The following is a 13,384-nucleotide window of genomic DNA, read 5'->3' on the forward strand; positions in this document are numbered from 1 at the left end:
TTAGAATGTTCGAGGGAGTACAAAGAATGGTTAAAAAAGAGTCTTGTTGGAACAATTGATCCTGGTCCAAATGTTTCTCACATTATTGCCGATATTGGAGCCAAACATCAAGTCCGACTTCACCGCCTTCAAGAGAAGTTTGATAAGAGTGAATTAGAGCATCAACGTCGTCATTCCGAAGATGCCAAAGTCATAGCTCGATTGAAGCAAGAACTACGAAAAGCCAAACAATGCATGACAGAGTTAGATGATAGCATGGATTGACAGATTCAATCGATAGAGGGGTTCAGACATCAAGAAGGAGCTCGATTGGTGTGAGATCATCTCTGGGAGAATAGATATGCCATGTGGGAAGAGGTCAACATCGCCAAGAGGACCAGAATTGGCGAAGGATCAGAGGAGGCCTGATTTTTTACCATCCTCTGCGTGGGACTGTTTTATTTGTACTTTGTTTTGTAATTTATTTTCAGGACTTATTTTCTGTATTATATTTATCAGACATTTTGGATGTTATTAATGAACTATCTTGGGGGTAATAAATCGAGTTTAAAAAATCATATATATCCTTCAATTCTTTAGGCCTACCCTTGGAACAAAAGGGTCACATGCATGTTTAGGACGCGATATATGTGTGTTTAGCTGTTTATGTGCTATGTTGCAATGAACGAGAATATCATTAACTCACTCCTATCCAAAAATTTCCAAAATATACAGAAGCCACTATTGCAAAATGTCCGACCAAAGTTTTCGAGTCTTAAGTTTCTCACCAAAAAAAGATCTCCTCCTATACCACAAATCCTAAACACTGTTCCATCATCTCAGGAAAGGCAACGCTAACCCCGAATTGACTGAGGAAGACAACGAGGAAGAAATCATCTACAAGCCTCCATTTCTAGGTCATCTGAAAAGAAGAGAGTGACGCTGCAACAAGAAGAAAAATGACTAACATGTCATTGTCACGTTATCTTTTAAGAATTCCAATTTTGTCTTTCAATTCCCCTGTAACCGTAATGAAAGAAGGAATGAAAATATTTTATCAGAATACTCGAACTACGTTGGGCTTGAATTCTCCCCGTGATATACGTAGGCAACCTCTACCGGCCCGGCCCCTACCTTTAAAATTTTTTTCATTCTCCTTCATGTTACGAAAGATACGAAAATCATATCAACAGACATCAAAAGCAGCTGCAAGAAGACCGTAGCTCAACGTGATTTAGCCTTCCCGAGACAGCGTCAAAAAAAAGAAGCAAATTCCTGCTTATTAAAAAATGTATTCCCATCCTCATTCGTGGGTTAAAGATATCCTCGAACAAAGAAACTTGTGTATTTATCTGCTCTCTGTGTGATATTATGCATTTTGTACTCGAAATATGCACTAACAAATCTGACTTTGAGTTGTTTCACTTCTCAGATACCTTTTAACTGGTCTGTGTCGATCAAAGCTGGCAGATCATCCTTACTTCACCAGATCGAAAGGTCCTACAGATTCCTTCCCTAGACAAAATTCAAACAAAGGAAAGACAGTTATGGGAGACAACAACGACGAAGTGCATCTTACTGACGTTGTGGTGGCTCAGCCCACCGTAATGGAACAGAACGAATTGATCATGCAACTGATGCAACAGATTGCTGAAATGAAAGTTGAAATGCAACGGAGACAGGATGCGCCTTCACCTGTATTTGGCACTAATATTGTTGATGCAAGACCTCCGGTCTACTTCCCTTCATCAAACATAGATCCAACTCAGAACCGCCCTTCTACAGCTGTTCATAATCCGTCTGTGATAGTTCTGACAACCCAAAACCCCCAATACGCTTCTGTATCGTACCAAACTCCTTCACCTCTTCCAAATAACCACCCTCAAATGCCACCCCATCCTTAAAATACTCAAACTGCCCCACCGCCACAAAATGAAAACAAAACTCAAACTGCATTCAATACCCAAACACCTCATCCCGATTTAAGTCAGAACACCAATCCTCAGGCCTACCCACAAAACTATCAGACCGCCCAAAACGTCCCAAGTCCTTGTATAGCTCCACCCCTTCCAAAAAGAGCCACCTTCCAAGTTCCCGTTCCTGCCGAGCACGAGGTGCACGATTCTGAGTTGGATCACTATGAAGAACAGGAAAGAGAATAGAAGGCAAAAGAAGAAGTGAAGATCGATATAAAGGAGGAAATCAAAAAGGCTATGAAAGAGCTACAGGGCATCCCAGACGTTGTCGGACTCAGTTACGTAGAGTTGTGCATCCACCCAGATTTGAACGACTCAGTTACGTAGAGTTGTGCATCAACCCAGATTTGAACCTTCCCGAAGGGTTTAAAATTCCGAAGTTTGACACCTTCGGAGGAGTAGGCAACCCCATGGCGCATCTGAGAGCATATTGTGACCAGCTCGTGGGAGTTGGTAGGGATGAGGCCTTGTTGATATGGCTTTTCAGCCGAAGTCTACGTTGGGAGGCCCTCAAGTGGTTTACTTCACACGGAACCAGGAAATGGCCCTGTTGGAATGCGTTGGCTAAAGACTTCATTGAACGATTCACCTACAATGTCAAAATAGTTCCCGATCGGTATTCTCTAGAAGATGAAGCAAAAACTAAAAGCAATAGAGAATTTGCCTATAGGTGGAGGAAAGAAGCAGCGAGGGTAAGGCCGCCCATGACCGAGAAAGAGATTGTGGAAGTGTTTGTGCGGGTACAGGAGCCAGAATACTATGACCGAATCATGTTGCTAGTCGAAGCTAAATTCGCCGAGATAGTTAAAGTTGGTGAGACTATCAAAGATGGTTTAAAATCGGGGAAGATAGCCCATGTATCCACGTCACCTGGGTCTTCAGGATTGATAAGGAAGAGAAGAGAGGAAGTTGTCGCTTTCTCGTTAGAGGGAAGACAAACCCCTAAAAATCCGTCACATTCCCAAGATCGTTCTAGGCCCTCCCCAAAGTCTCACCGATCCTACTACCCACAATCCAATCCTCCTAATAATCACAATACTGCCCCCACCTATACAAATGCTCAAATTTCGTCGTACCAAAGTCCACCCCCAAATCTCCAAAATTTTTCTCCTATATACCCAAATTACCCTCAACCTTACCAGACTCCATCCCCTTATCAGAATATTGCTCCTAATTGTGCCAATGTACAGTCGAGCTACCGAGCACCTCCACCCACTTATCAAGTCCGAGCTCCTTTATATCAGAACACCCTCCCGAATTACCAAGCTCCAGTGCAAAATTAGCAGAAAAATCCTTATCCCCGAAGCTAAGCTCCTCGTCCAAATGCCCGCAGTTATCAACAAGTCCCTCCCCCTCAGCAGAGCGGGTATGATCCCTCTCGCCCCAGGTTTGAGAAGAAGCCCTCTAGAAGCTTCACCGCATTGGCTGAAAGTAGAACTAAATTGTTCGAAAGATTATCCGCGGCCGGATACATCCACCCTGTGGGGCCCAAGCCCGTGGATGTCAATTCCAGATTCTACAGACCGAAGCAGAGATGTGCTTATCATTCCAACACTGTTGGACATGATACAGAAGACTGTATCAATCTCAAGAACAAGATCCAGGATTTGATTGACCAGGAAGGTCTCTCTTCAGCCTGCGGCGCCAAACGTCAACACGAATCCGTTCCAAATCATGGGGGTGGGAACATCAACATGATAGAAACTGACGAAGATGAGCCTGAAACCAAGAGAATTACTCCTGTTGTTCAGGAAGACTTGGAAAAGGCTGTCGCTTCTTTGAGCGTCAGGGAAAAGGGAGAGTTCGTTATTCTGATACCTGTAAAGGCTGTTGCCTTGGTGCCTTCAAGGACTCTCGCCAAACACAAGTTTGTTATAGAAACGGCCGTAGCTCAAGGCATGACTAGATCTTGCAGATGTTACACTCCTGACGAGCTTGCTCTTGGAGGACAAAAGAAAGATCATGCCAAGAGACCGATCAGTGAAGCAGAAGTTGAGGAGTTCTGGAGGAGAATGCAGCCCAAAGATTACTCCATTGTCAAGCACTTGGAGAAGACTCCAGCCCAGATTTCTGTGTGGGCCCTATTGATGAGCTCCTGTTCCCATAGATAGGCTTTGATGAAAGCCTTGGATGACACGTATGTGCCTTCAGGTACGAGCAGTGACAATGTAGCTGCTATGATTCACCAAGTCATTCGGGGACACCGCATCAGCTTCTGCGATGATGAATTTTCGGCCGAAGGGAGGGCCCATAACAAAGCTCTGCACATCACCGTGATATGCCGCAGAAAGATCGTCAACCATGTTTTGGTAGACGACGGATCTGGCCTGAACATATGCCCTTTGTCCACACTGAAGCTGCTGAGGTTTGACCTCGGAATGTTGGAGCAAAACTCGGTAAATGTGAGAGCATTCGATGGTGTGTAGAGAGAGACGTTACGAGCAGTGAACTTGACCATCCAAATAGGCCCCGCAGAATTCGAGGCAAAGTTCCAGGTGTTGTATATCGACACCAGCTATAACCTTCTTTTTGGAAGGCCATTCATTCACATGGCTGGAGCCGTCCCCTCTACTCTCCACCAACAGATGAAACTAGTATGGAAAAATGAAGAACTAGTTATTCACGGTGAAAGGAGCCACTCAGGTAAGCAGTTGCCAGTCTTGTACGAAACGCCACAATGTTCGGATTTCTACACGGTGGAGTTGGTAAATGCCACCGATGAGGGCTTGGACCCGCAGACTCCCATGCCATCCGTGTACAGAATGATCCCCACGGTAATGCTGCAGAGCGAATTTGAACCAGGTTTCAGATTAGGAAGAAATGCCCAAGGGCTCATCGAGCCAGTTCCAGTCCTTGCTCAAGGATCAAAGTATGGTTTGGGGTACATCCCACAGATGATGATGTGAAGATGAAGAGAAAAAAGGATAAAGGGTTGACTAATCCGATCCCGCATCTCTATCAATCCTTTCCAGTCTGGGAGCATGCCGAGCCTGAAGACGATGGGGAAGGAATCTGTGATCTTTTCAAGGAGATCAATGTCATCATCAAGGAGGAGGCTGAGCCAGCTGGCATTTGTGATGCTGAACCAGGGGAGATGCTGCAAAATTGGACGTCCACGCCGATCCTGATGTCCCGAACTCTGTGGTAGAAAGGAGTTATTTTGTGCATACCAAAATAGGCGATCGTCCGGAAGAGGCCCGAGACCCACCATTTCTGCATTTTCTTGATTTTGAATTTTGTTGTGATGTTTAAAAGGCGACATGGCCTTGTGCCATGACCCAAGTTTGCATTTTGTTCGATTTAAATGAAAGCCTCCTTACTTTGACTTTGTTTATTTACTTGCTTGTTATATTTTACTTTCCTAATTTTGTCTGTTTATGATTTCAGTAATGTAAGTTATAAACCTGCCAATGTCATGTCATGTCATGAGCTAAATGAGCAAAATGAGGCAAATGACGATGAGGTTGATGACTACGACGAAGAAAGTGGGGAACCAGACTATGTTGTAGAAGAATTTCGACAGTTCGAGAATCAACATAAACCGAATCTGGAGGAGACAAAAACGGTGAATTTGGGAGATTCGAAATGTGTCAAAGAGGTTAAGATCAGCACCCACCTGAATGAAACTCAGAAGGAGAGCCTGGTTCATCTGCTTGCCGAATACATTAATGTGTTTGTTTGGGAAGTCGTTGACATGCAGGGATTGAGTACTGATGTCGTATCTCATAAGCTGCCTATCAACCCAGGGTTCGAACCGGTGAAACAAAAGACTCGAAAATTCAAGCCTGAATTGAGTTTGAATATTAAGGAGGAAATCACCAAGCAGATAGAGTCTCGATTGGTGGAAGTAACGCAATATCCAACCTGGTTGGCCAATGTCGTTCTGGTCGCCAAGAAAGATGGAAAAATCAGGATTTGTGTCGATTACAAAGATCTCAACAAGACTAGTCCAAAGGATAATTTTCCGTTGCCAAATATCCATATTTTGATTGACAACTGTGCCAAACATGAGATGCAGTCGTTTGTGGATTGTAACGCGGGCTACCACTAAATTTTGATGGATGAAGAAGACGCAGAGAAAATGGCCTTCATCACACCTTGGGGGGTATATCACTACAGGGTAATGTCGTTCAGCCTCAAGAATGCCGGTGCTACTTACATGAGAGCCATGACGACTATCTTCCATGACATGATCCATAAAGAGATTGAAGTGTATGTGGACGATGTCATAATCAAATCCCGCGAGAGTTTGGATCATGTGACACACATGAGAAAATACTTTGAACGTTTGCGTCGGTACAACTTGAAGCTAAATCCCACCAAATGCGCTTTTGGAGTTCCAACTGGGAAGTTGTTGGGGTTTATAGTAAGCAGAAGAGGTATTGAGCTTGACCCTTCCAAGATCAAAGCGATTCAAGAGTTACCTCCGCCGAAAACGATAAAAGAGGTGATGAGTTTCTTGGGAAGGTTAAACTATATCAGCCGGTTTATAGCACAATCGACAGTGGTATGTGAGCCTATTTTAAGGTTGCTGAAGAAAGACACCGCGACTAAGTGGACTGAGGAGTGCCAGACCACTTTCGACGCTATCAAGAGCTATTTGTCTAACCCACCAGTATTGGTTCCTCCGCGAGAAGGGAGTCCGTTGTTGCTGTATTTGTCTATTTCAGATAGTGCCTTTGGATGTGTACTCGGTCAACGTGATGAGACAGGGAAGAAGGAAAGGGCTATCTACTACATAAGCAAGAAATTTACTCCGTACGAGTCTCGGTACACTTTGCTGGAGAGAACATGATGTGCTCTGACGTGGCTTGCCCAGAAGCTGAGGCACTACTTGTCTTCATACACCACGTATCTCATTTCCAGAATGGATCCATTGAAGTACATTTTCCAGAAAGCGATGCCGAATGGGAAGTTAGCTAAATGGCAAATGTTGTTGAGTGAGTTTGATATCGTGTATGTGACTCAGAAGGAAATAAAGGCACAAGCTTTGGCTGATCATCTTTCGGAAAACCCCGTTGACAAAGAATATGAACCACTTAAGACGTATTTTCATGATGAAGAAGTGTCATTTGTGGGTGAAGATATCTCTGAAGCTTATCCAGGTTGGAGATTATTCTTCGACGAAGCGGTGAATCACAAGGGTAAAGGTGTTGGAGAAGTCTTGGTATCAGAATCTGGTCAGCACTATCCTATGGCGGCTAAGCTACGATTCAACTGCACAAACAGCATGGCTGAGTACGAAGCTTGCATTCTCGGTTTGAAAATGGCCGTTGACATGAATGTTTACGAGTTACTGGTTATTGGAGATTCAGACCTTTTGATTCATCAGGTTCAAGGAGAATGGACTGTGAAGAACCTGAAGATTGTACCTTACGTACAATATGTGCAAAATTTGTGTAAAAGGTTTCGCAAGATCGAGTTCAGACATACTCCCAGAATACAGAATGAATTAGCTGACGCTCTTGCCACCATCACTTCGATGATCAAACATCCGGATACTGATTACATCGACCCGCTGGATATAGACTTGAAGGAACATCCAGTCCATTATTCACATGTTGAATCAGAACCTGATGGTTTGCCTTGGTATTTCGACATAAAGAGATACTTGGATTCTGGGACATATCCAGAAGATGCTACATCTAATCAAAAGAAGTTGATACGTCGTGGCTCTCAATTTCTTTCTGAATGGAGAAGTCCTGTATAGGAGGACTCCAGATTTGGGTCTTTTAAGATGCGTCGATGCTGCTGAAGCTTTGAGACTTATTGAACAGATACATGCTGGAGTTTGTGGTGCACACATGAATGGGATTACTTTGGCAAGAAAGGTCCTTCGAGCTGGTTATTTCTGGATGACTATGGAGAATGACTGTTGCAAATTCGTGCAAAAATGCCACAAATGTCAAGTGCACGGCGATCTGATACGGGTGCCACCTCACGAACTTAATGCTATGAGTTCACCTTGGCCATTTGTAGCTTGGGGAATGGATGTCATCGGTCCTATAGATCCGTCTGCTTCTAACGGACACAGATTCATTTTGGTTGCCATCGATTATTTCACCAAGTGGGTCGAAGCAGCCTCTTACAAGTCAGTGACCAAGAAAGTGGTGGTCGATTTTGTCCGCAACAATCTGATATGCAGATTTGGAGTTCCAGAATCCATCATTATCGATAACGGTGCAAATCTCAACAGTCATTTGATGAAAGAGATATGTGAACAATTTAAGATTATTCATCGAAGGTCAACTGCTTATCGCCCTCAAATGAACGGAGCTGTAAAGGCCGCCAACAAGAACATCAAAAAGATTCTGAGGAAAATGATTGACAAACAGCGAGGTTAGCATGAAATGTTGCCATATGCTCTGCTAGGTTATCGAACGACGGTCAGAACATCGACTGGGGCTAATCCATACTTGCTAGTATATGGAACAGAGGCCGTCGTGCCTGTTGAAGTCGAGATACCGTCATTAAGGATCATCCAAGAAGTTGAGCTAAGCAACGCTGAGTGGGTTAGCAAACGGATGGATCAACTAGCTTTGATTGATGAGAAGAGAATGGTCGCCGTTTGCCATGGCCAGTTATATAGACAGAGAATGACTCGCGCTTTTCACAAAAGAGTAAGAGCTAGAAATTTTGAAGTTGGTCAGTTGGTTATTAAGTGTATTTTTCCTCATCAAGACGAACACAAAGGAAAGTTCGCACCAAACTGGCAGGGTCCCTACATGGTTCGTAAAGTACTGTCTGGAGGTGCTTTGGTCTTGTCGTAGATGGATGGCACTGTATGGCCCAAGCCTATCAACTCAGATGTTGTCAAGAGATACTATGCGTGAAGTTTCGCTTTGCATTTTTCCTTCATTTACTTGTAATCGTTCTGTTTGCTTGTATTTGTTTAAATTTGAATTATTATCCCTCTCGTAACGAACTACGTCTGAACTGAATTCTCGAGAATGAGATGCGTAGGCGGCCTTTGTCGGCTTCGGTCACCGCATTTAGCCCCTTAATTATTTCTTCGTATCTAAACTACGTTCGACCTGAATTCTCAAGAATGAGATACGTAGGCGGCCGTTGTCGGCCTCGGTCGGTTTCTTTTAATATTTTATTCTTGTTAACCTTAAGTGGGGAACTACGTTCGACCTGATTCCTGCCTCAACGGGAAACGTAGGCGCCACAAGGGCTCGGTCATATCCCTCGTAAGATTTCGATTCCCCTTTACAATAGAAACTGGGCCAGAATTTTTTAGAGGGACTTATAAATTCTCCAGAAGGAACCTTCGCTTCAGCGGACAAAACCAAAGACATTTTGAGATTTGTGACTGGGACAGAATTTTTGAGAGGATCTCAAAATTCCGCGCTTTGTTCGGTTACAACGGAAAGATGAGCAAGATAGTAAAATGGGACAGAAATTTTGAGGATAGCCTCAAAATTCCATTATGGATCTTCCCTACAAGTCCCGAGTGCCTCTGAAACTCATCAGCGAGTGTTAGATTCAAAGGAGCTCATTAAGCATGACATGACTTGGCAGTGACTTTTTCAAGATACCATTTCTTAAAATTTCTTGTTTCTCTTAAAATTTCCCTTTTATATTTCATCTTTTTTGGCATAAGATATTTTCTTATCTATCAAGAGTCGGGAAATCGGGAAATCAACCGGAGATATCAAGACAGGGAGCAAACAACCGAAGGGATCGACACAGATCAGTATGTTTAAAATTGACAATTTTTCTGTAGATGCAAGTTTATAGCTTTGCTTTGGAAATCGGCCGAATTCTTCCGACGGACGGATATGGAGAGCTCCCAGAGAGGAGAAAAATACCTCCAAAACCAGTAATCTTACTAAAAGCAGGAGGCAGTTCATACAGTTTGTGTCAAGATGCTTGTGAATGTGTTTGTTTATTTCAAACCATTCTCAACAATGTGAAATTTGCAAAAAAAAGTCTGGCCAGATTCAAAGGTGAATCAAACAGGAATCTCAGCAATGATTTCACGATTTCGGTAGAGGACGTTATTTGCATTACGTCATCAAAACAAGATGATTATTGTCAATCAAGATAATGCATTACCCCAGAAGAGATAGTTATTTTATTATTATTTGTTATTGGCTATCAAGTCGGTATATTATTTGGAGGTCATTTTATTATCAACACAGACGATATAAATATTCATGCCTCGTTGAAACTCATGCATCGCGAAAGTCATACACTGCTGAAAAATCATGCATTGCGAAAATCATGCATCGCGGAATCATGCATCGCGGAAGTCACATGCTGTTGAAAAATCATGCATCGCGGAAGTCATACACTGCTGAAAAACATGCATCGCGGAGATCATGCATTGCGGAATCATGCATTACAGGAATCATGCATCGCGGAAAACCATGCATCACATAAATTATGCATTGCGAGTCAATAGTTATGCGTGACGAGAAGATTTCATGCCTCGTCAAATTTATACATCGCGAGAAGAATTTATACCTCGCTGAAATTTGTGCATGACGAGAAGATTTCATGCCTCGTCAAAATTTACACATCGAGAGAAGAATTTATACCTCGCTCAAATTTAGACATCGCGAGAAGAACTTATACCTCGCTGGAATTCATGCATTGCGGGAATAATACATTGCGAAAAATCATGCATTGCGGAAAATCACGCATTGCGAGTCAACAATTATGCACGACGAGAAGGATTCATGCCTCGCCAAAATTTATACATCACGAGAAGATTTTATGCCTCACTGAAATTTAGACATCGCGAGAAGAAGTTATACCTCGCTGAAATCGGTGCATCACGAGAAGAATCCATGCCTCGTTGAAAATCACGCATCGCGGAAAAATCGTGCATTGCAGAAAATCATGCATTGCGAGTCGACAATTATGCACGACGAGAAGGATTCATGCCTCGTCCAAATTTATACATCACGAGAAGAATCCATGCCTCGTTGAAATTTTATACATCGCGAGAAGATTTCATGTCTCGCTGAAAGTTATGCATCGCGAGAAGATTCATACCTCGCGGGAATTTACGTATCGCGGGAAGATATTCATGCCCCGCAAGAGGACATACACGGATAAAGAAAGAGCAACACTTATCCATTGGCCTCGATTGCATTTTGTTATTTATTATAAAAGTAAACACCGAGAAGAGCATCAAAGATAACGATAAAAGAGACATCAACATCGCATCAACGTCTATTTATTTATTTTAGCATCAGATGAAGAGTACATTGAAAACTTTTTTGCAAAACACAAGGCATAAGCTTTATTTGCGGGACGTTAGACCGATCGAGTTGACGTCGATTTGAGGAGAACAATGAAGTGTCGACATGGTAAAAAGACACTGTCTCCCATCCTAATTGTATTTTTAAGCTGACGAGTTTTATCTCAGTCTTTGTCGAGAGCATCCAAAAGGGTGAATTCTCCAAAAACCACAGGTGCGGATGACATCAAAAGGGATGCAGCACAACGTGGAACTTTTCTTAGCAGCGAACTGGGACACAGTCCAAAGAGGAATGTCAAACTCTTAAAACGCGAGCAGAGGAGTGACTTCCACCACGATCGAACCACCCCTCTCGAGTCATGCGAGTTTTTCTTTAGTTCTGTCAGTTTCAGTCTCACATCCGGAAGTTTCAACTTACATGAAGCAAGTTTCTAATCAGAGTGACAATACGCCAAGAGCTTTGGAAATTATGTACGTGTAAGTTCTTACATATGGGTGTGAAAAGCTCCACATTCATGGCTAAGAGGTTACAAGCCTCCTTTTCATACTCATTTAATTTGTCGCTTATCCAAAACCAGAGGTTATCTAGCACAATAGATTTCCTTTTCAACCGATCGTGTCGAACTACACACAGCTGGATTCCGAAGGCTTAAGGATATGTAGACTGATTCTATGTACAAAACTCGGTTGTATTCCAATATTCACTCTCGAATTCTATTCTCGAGCATTTCGATACCTTCATAATTCGGTATCGAGGTGGCTTTTGATTCTTTCAAATCATTCGGTAAATTGAGCTTATCGAACTACAAGTGGCCTAAATTCTCATATAGCCTGAGATATGTAGAAAACCCGTTTCAAGGGTCCGGCCATAATTCCTAAACCCTTTCTCAAATCCATCCTTTGGAAAATGATTGGGTTTGGTCAAAATTGGCTTGGTCAATTTCATTTTCCTTGAATTGCCTGCATCAATCCAAGTAAAATGAGGGACAGTTGTTGACACCCATTTTGATACCCAACCCATTTTTCTTTCCAACCCACTAAACTTAATTCCCTTCAACCCAAATTAATCCAAACATTTCCAGGCCCAATTCTCCCTACTCCCAGGCGGCCCATCTCCTTTTCCAATCCCAGGCCCACTTTCGCTTACTCATTCCCAGCCCAAAACCACTCTTCTACTTTAAATCTTCAACCCAATTAATTCCCAGGCCCACCCGTTCCCGTCCGACCCGCCCAACCCCAAACTCGTTTCCCCCTTTCCTCTTCTCATCTTTCTCTTTCTGTTTCAGAAAATAGAAAACGCCAAAAAAGCACAACTCACGCGCGACCTCCCCCCCAACGGAAACCCCTTATTCCCCTCAAACGCGACAGAATCCCAGAAACGCCAACGTCCCCGCGTCTCTCCCCCACACTCTCTCTCCCTCTCTCCTCCTCTCTCACGCGAGCTGTGCAACAGCTTTAGAGCCGTTTCCTTCTGCAATTCGTACGTTCGCACTGGCCTAGCAGCAAGGAAGGCTGCAAACTTTGTCCATGGTGCCTAGATCGCGCCACGTAGCCCGCAATCGAACGGCCCCCATCCCTCTCCCGTTGAAAATTTCATACAAGGATTGTACTAGTGGCAGCTTCAACCTTATCTTCATGGGTTTGAATTTCAAAATGGAGGGCAAAGTCTCGAATTTGCCCCAATCCTTTCCTGAAATTCCCCCGCCCTCCTACCACAAGAACCCTAAAAATTCTCCCTCTATATAAACTCCCTCCGTTATCGGAATAGAGGTTGGAAATTTTTAGTTGAGATTTCGTTGTAAGCTGCCGGAGTAAATTTCTTTCTGCTTATCATTGAAATATCAAGAAATTCGAGAAAACATCGCAAATACTTTGAAAATGACTGATAGACGGAAGAGATGCCAGTGTCTCGCATTTGAGTCTAAGTTCGAGGTGGTGAAGTCATTAGCTTGTCGTTGTTCCAGTCGCTGCTCTCGAAAAGGTAACCTTCTCCTACCTCTTACTACCCCCTCGTTTCTTCTGTTTTGAAGTAGTCTCTTTTGTCGCTTTGGTACTCTGTGAGTTGCTGCAGATATATCTTCTGGTTTTTCCTGATTTGTTTGGATCAAAATCTGTTAAAAGTTCGACTGTGAGCACGCAAGGCCTGTGGCTATAAATATAGGCTTTTTATTTGTTGGTTTTGGTTCGAATCTGTGATGTATCCTGTATTATAGTC

At 43.2% G+C, this 13,384-nt stretch overlaps 2 protein-coding genes across 2 annotated transcripts; both read left to right on the forward strand.

Annotated features, from left to right (window-relative positions):
* Positions 1-2,365: 2,365 nt before the first annotated feature.
* On the forward strand, positions 2,366-4,381 carry LOC138338606 (uncharacterized). Its single transcript, XM_069289584.1, has 3 exons — positions 2,366-2,877; positions 3,289-4,052; positions 4,107-4,381. Exons 1-3 carry the CDS (start codon positions 2,366-2,368, stop codon positions 4,379-4,381), a joined length of 1,551 nt encoding a protein of 516 aa, XP_069145685.1.
* A 2,441-nt stretch (positions 4,382-6,822) lies between these two features.
* Positions 6,823-12,707, forward strand: LOC138338607 (uncharacterized). Its single transcript, XM_069289585.1, has 6 exons — positions 6,823-7,659; positions 7,733-8,135; positions 8,328-8,575; positions 9,685-9,840; positions 11,338-11,550; positions 12,456-12,707. The coding sequence occupies exons 1-6, from the start codon at positions 6,823-6,825 to the stop codon at positions 12,705-12,707; spliced, it is 2,109 nt and encodes a 702-aa protein (XP_069145686.1).
* Positions 12,708-13,384: the final 677 nt, after the last annotated feature.

Source organism: Solanum lycopersicum, chromosome 9 (assembly GCF_036512215.1).
Source record: "Solanum lycopersicum chromosome 9, SLM_r2.1".
NCBI classification, from domain to species: Eukaryota; Viridiplantae; Streptophyta; class Magnoliopsida; order Solanales; family Solanaceae; genus Solanum; species Solanum lycopersicum.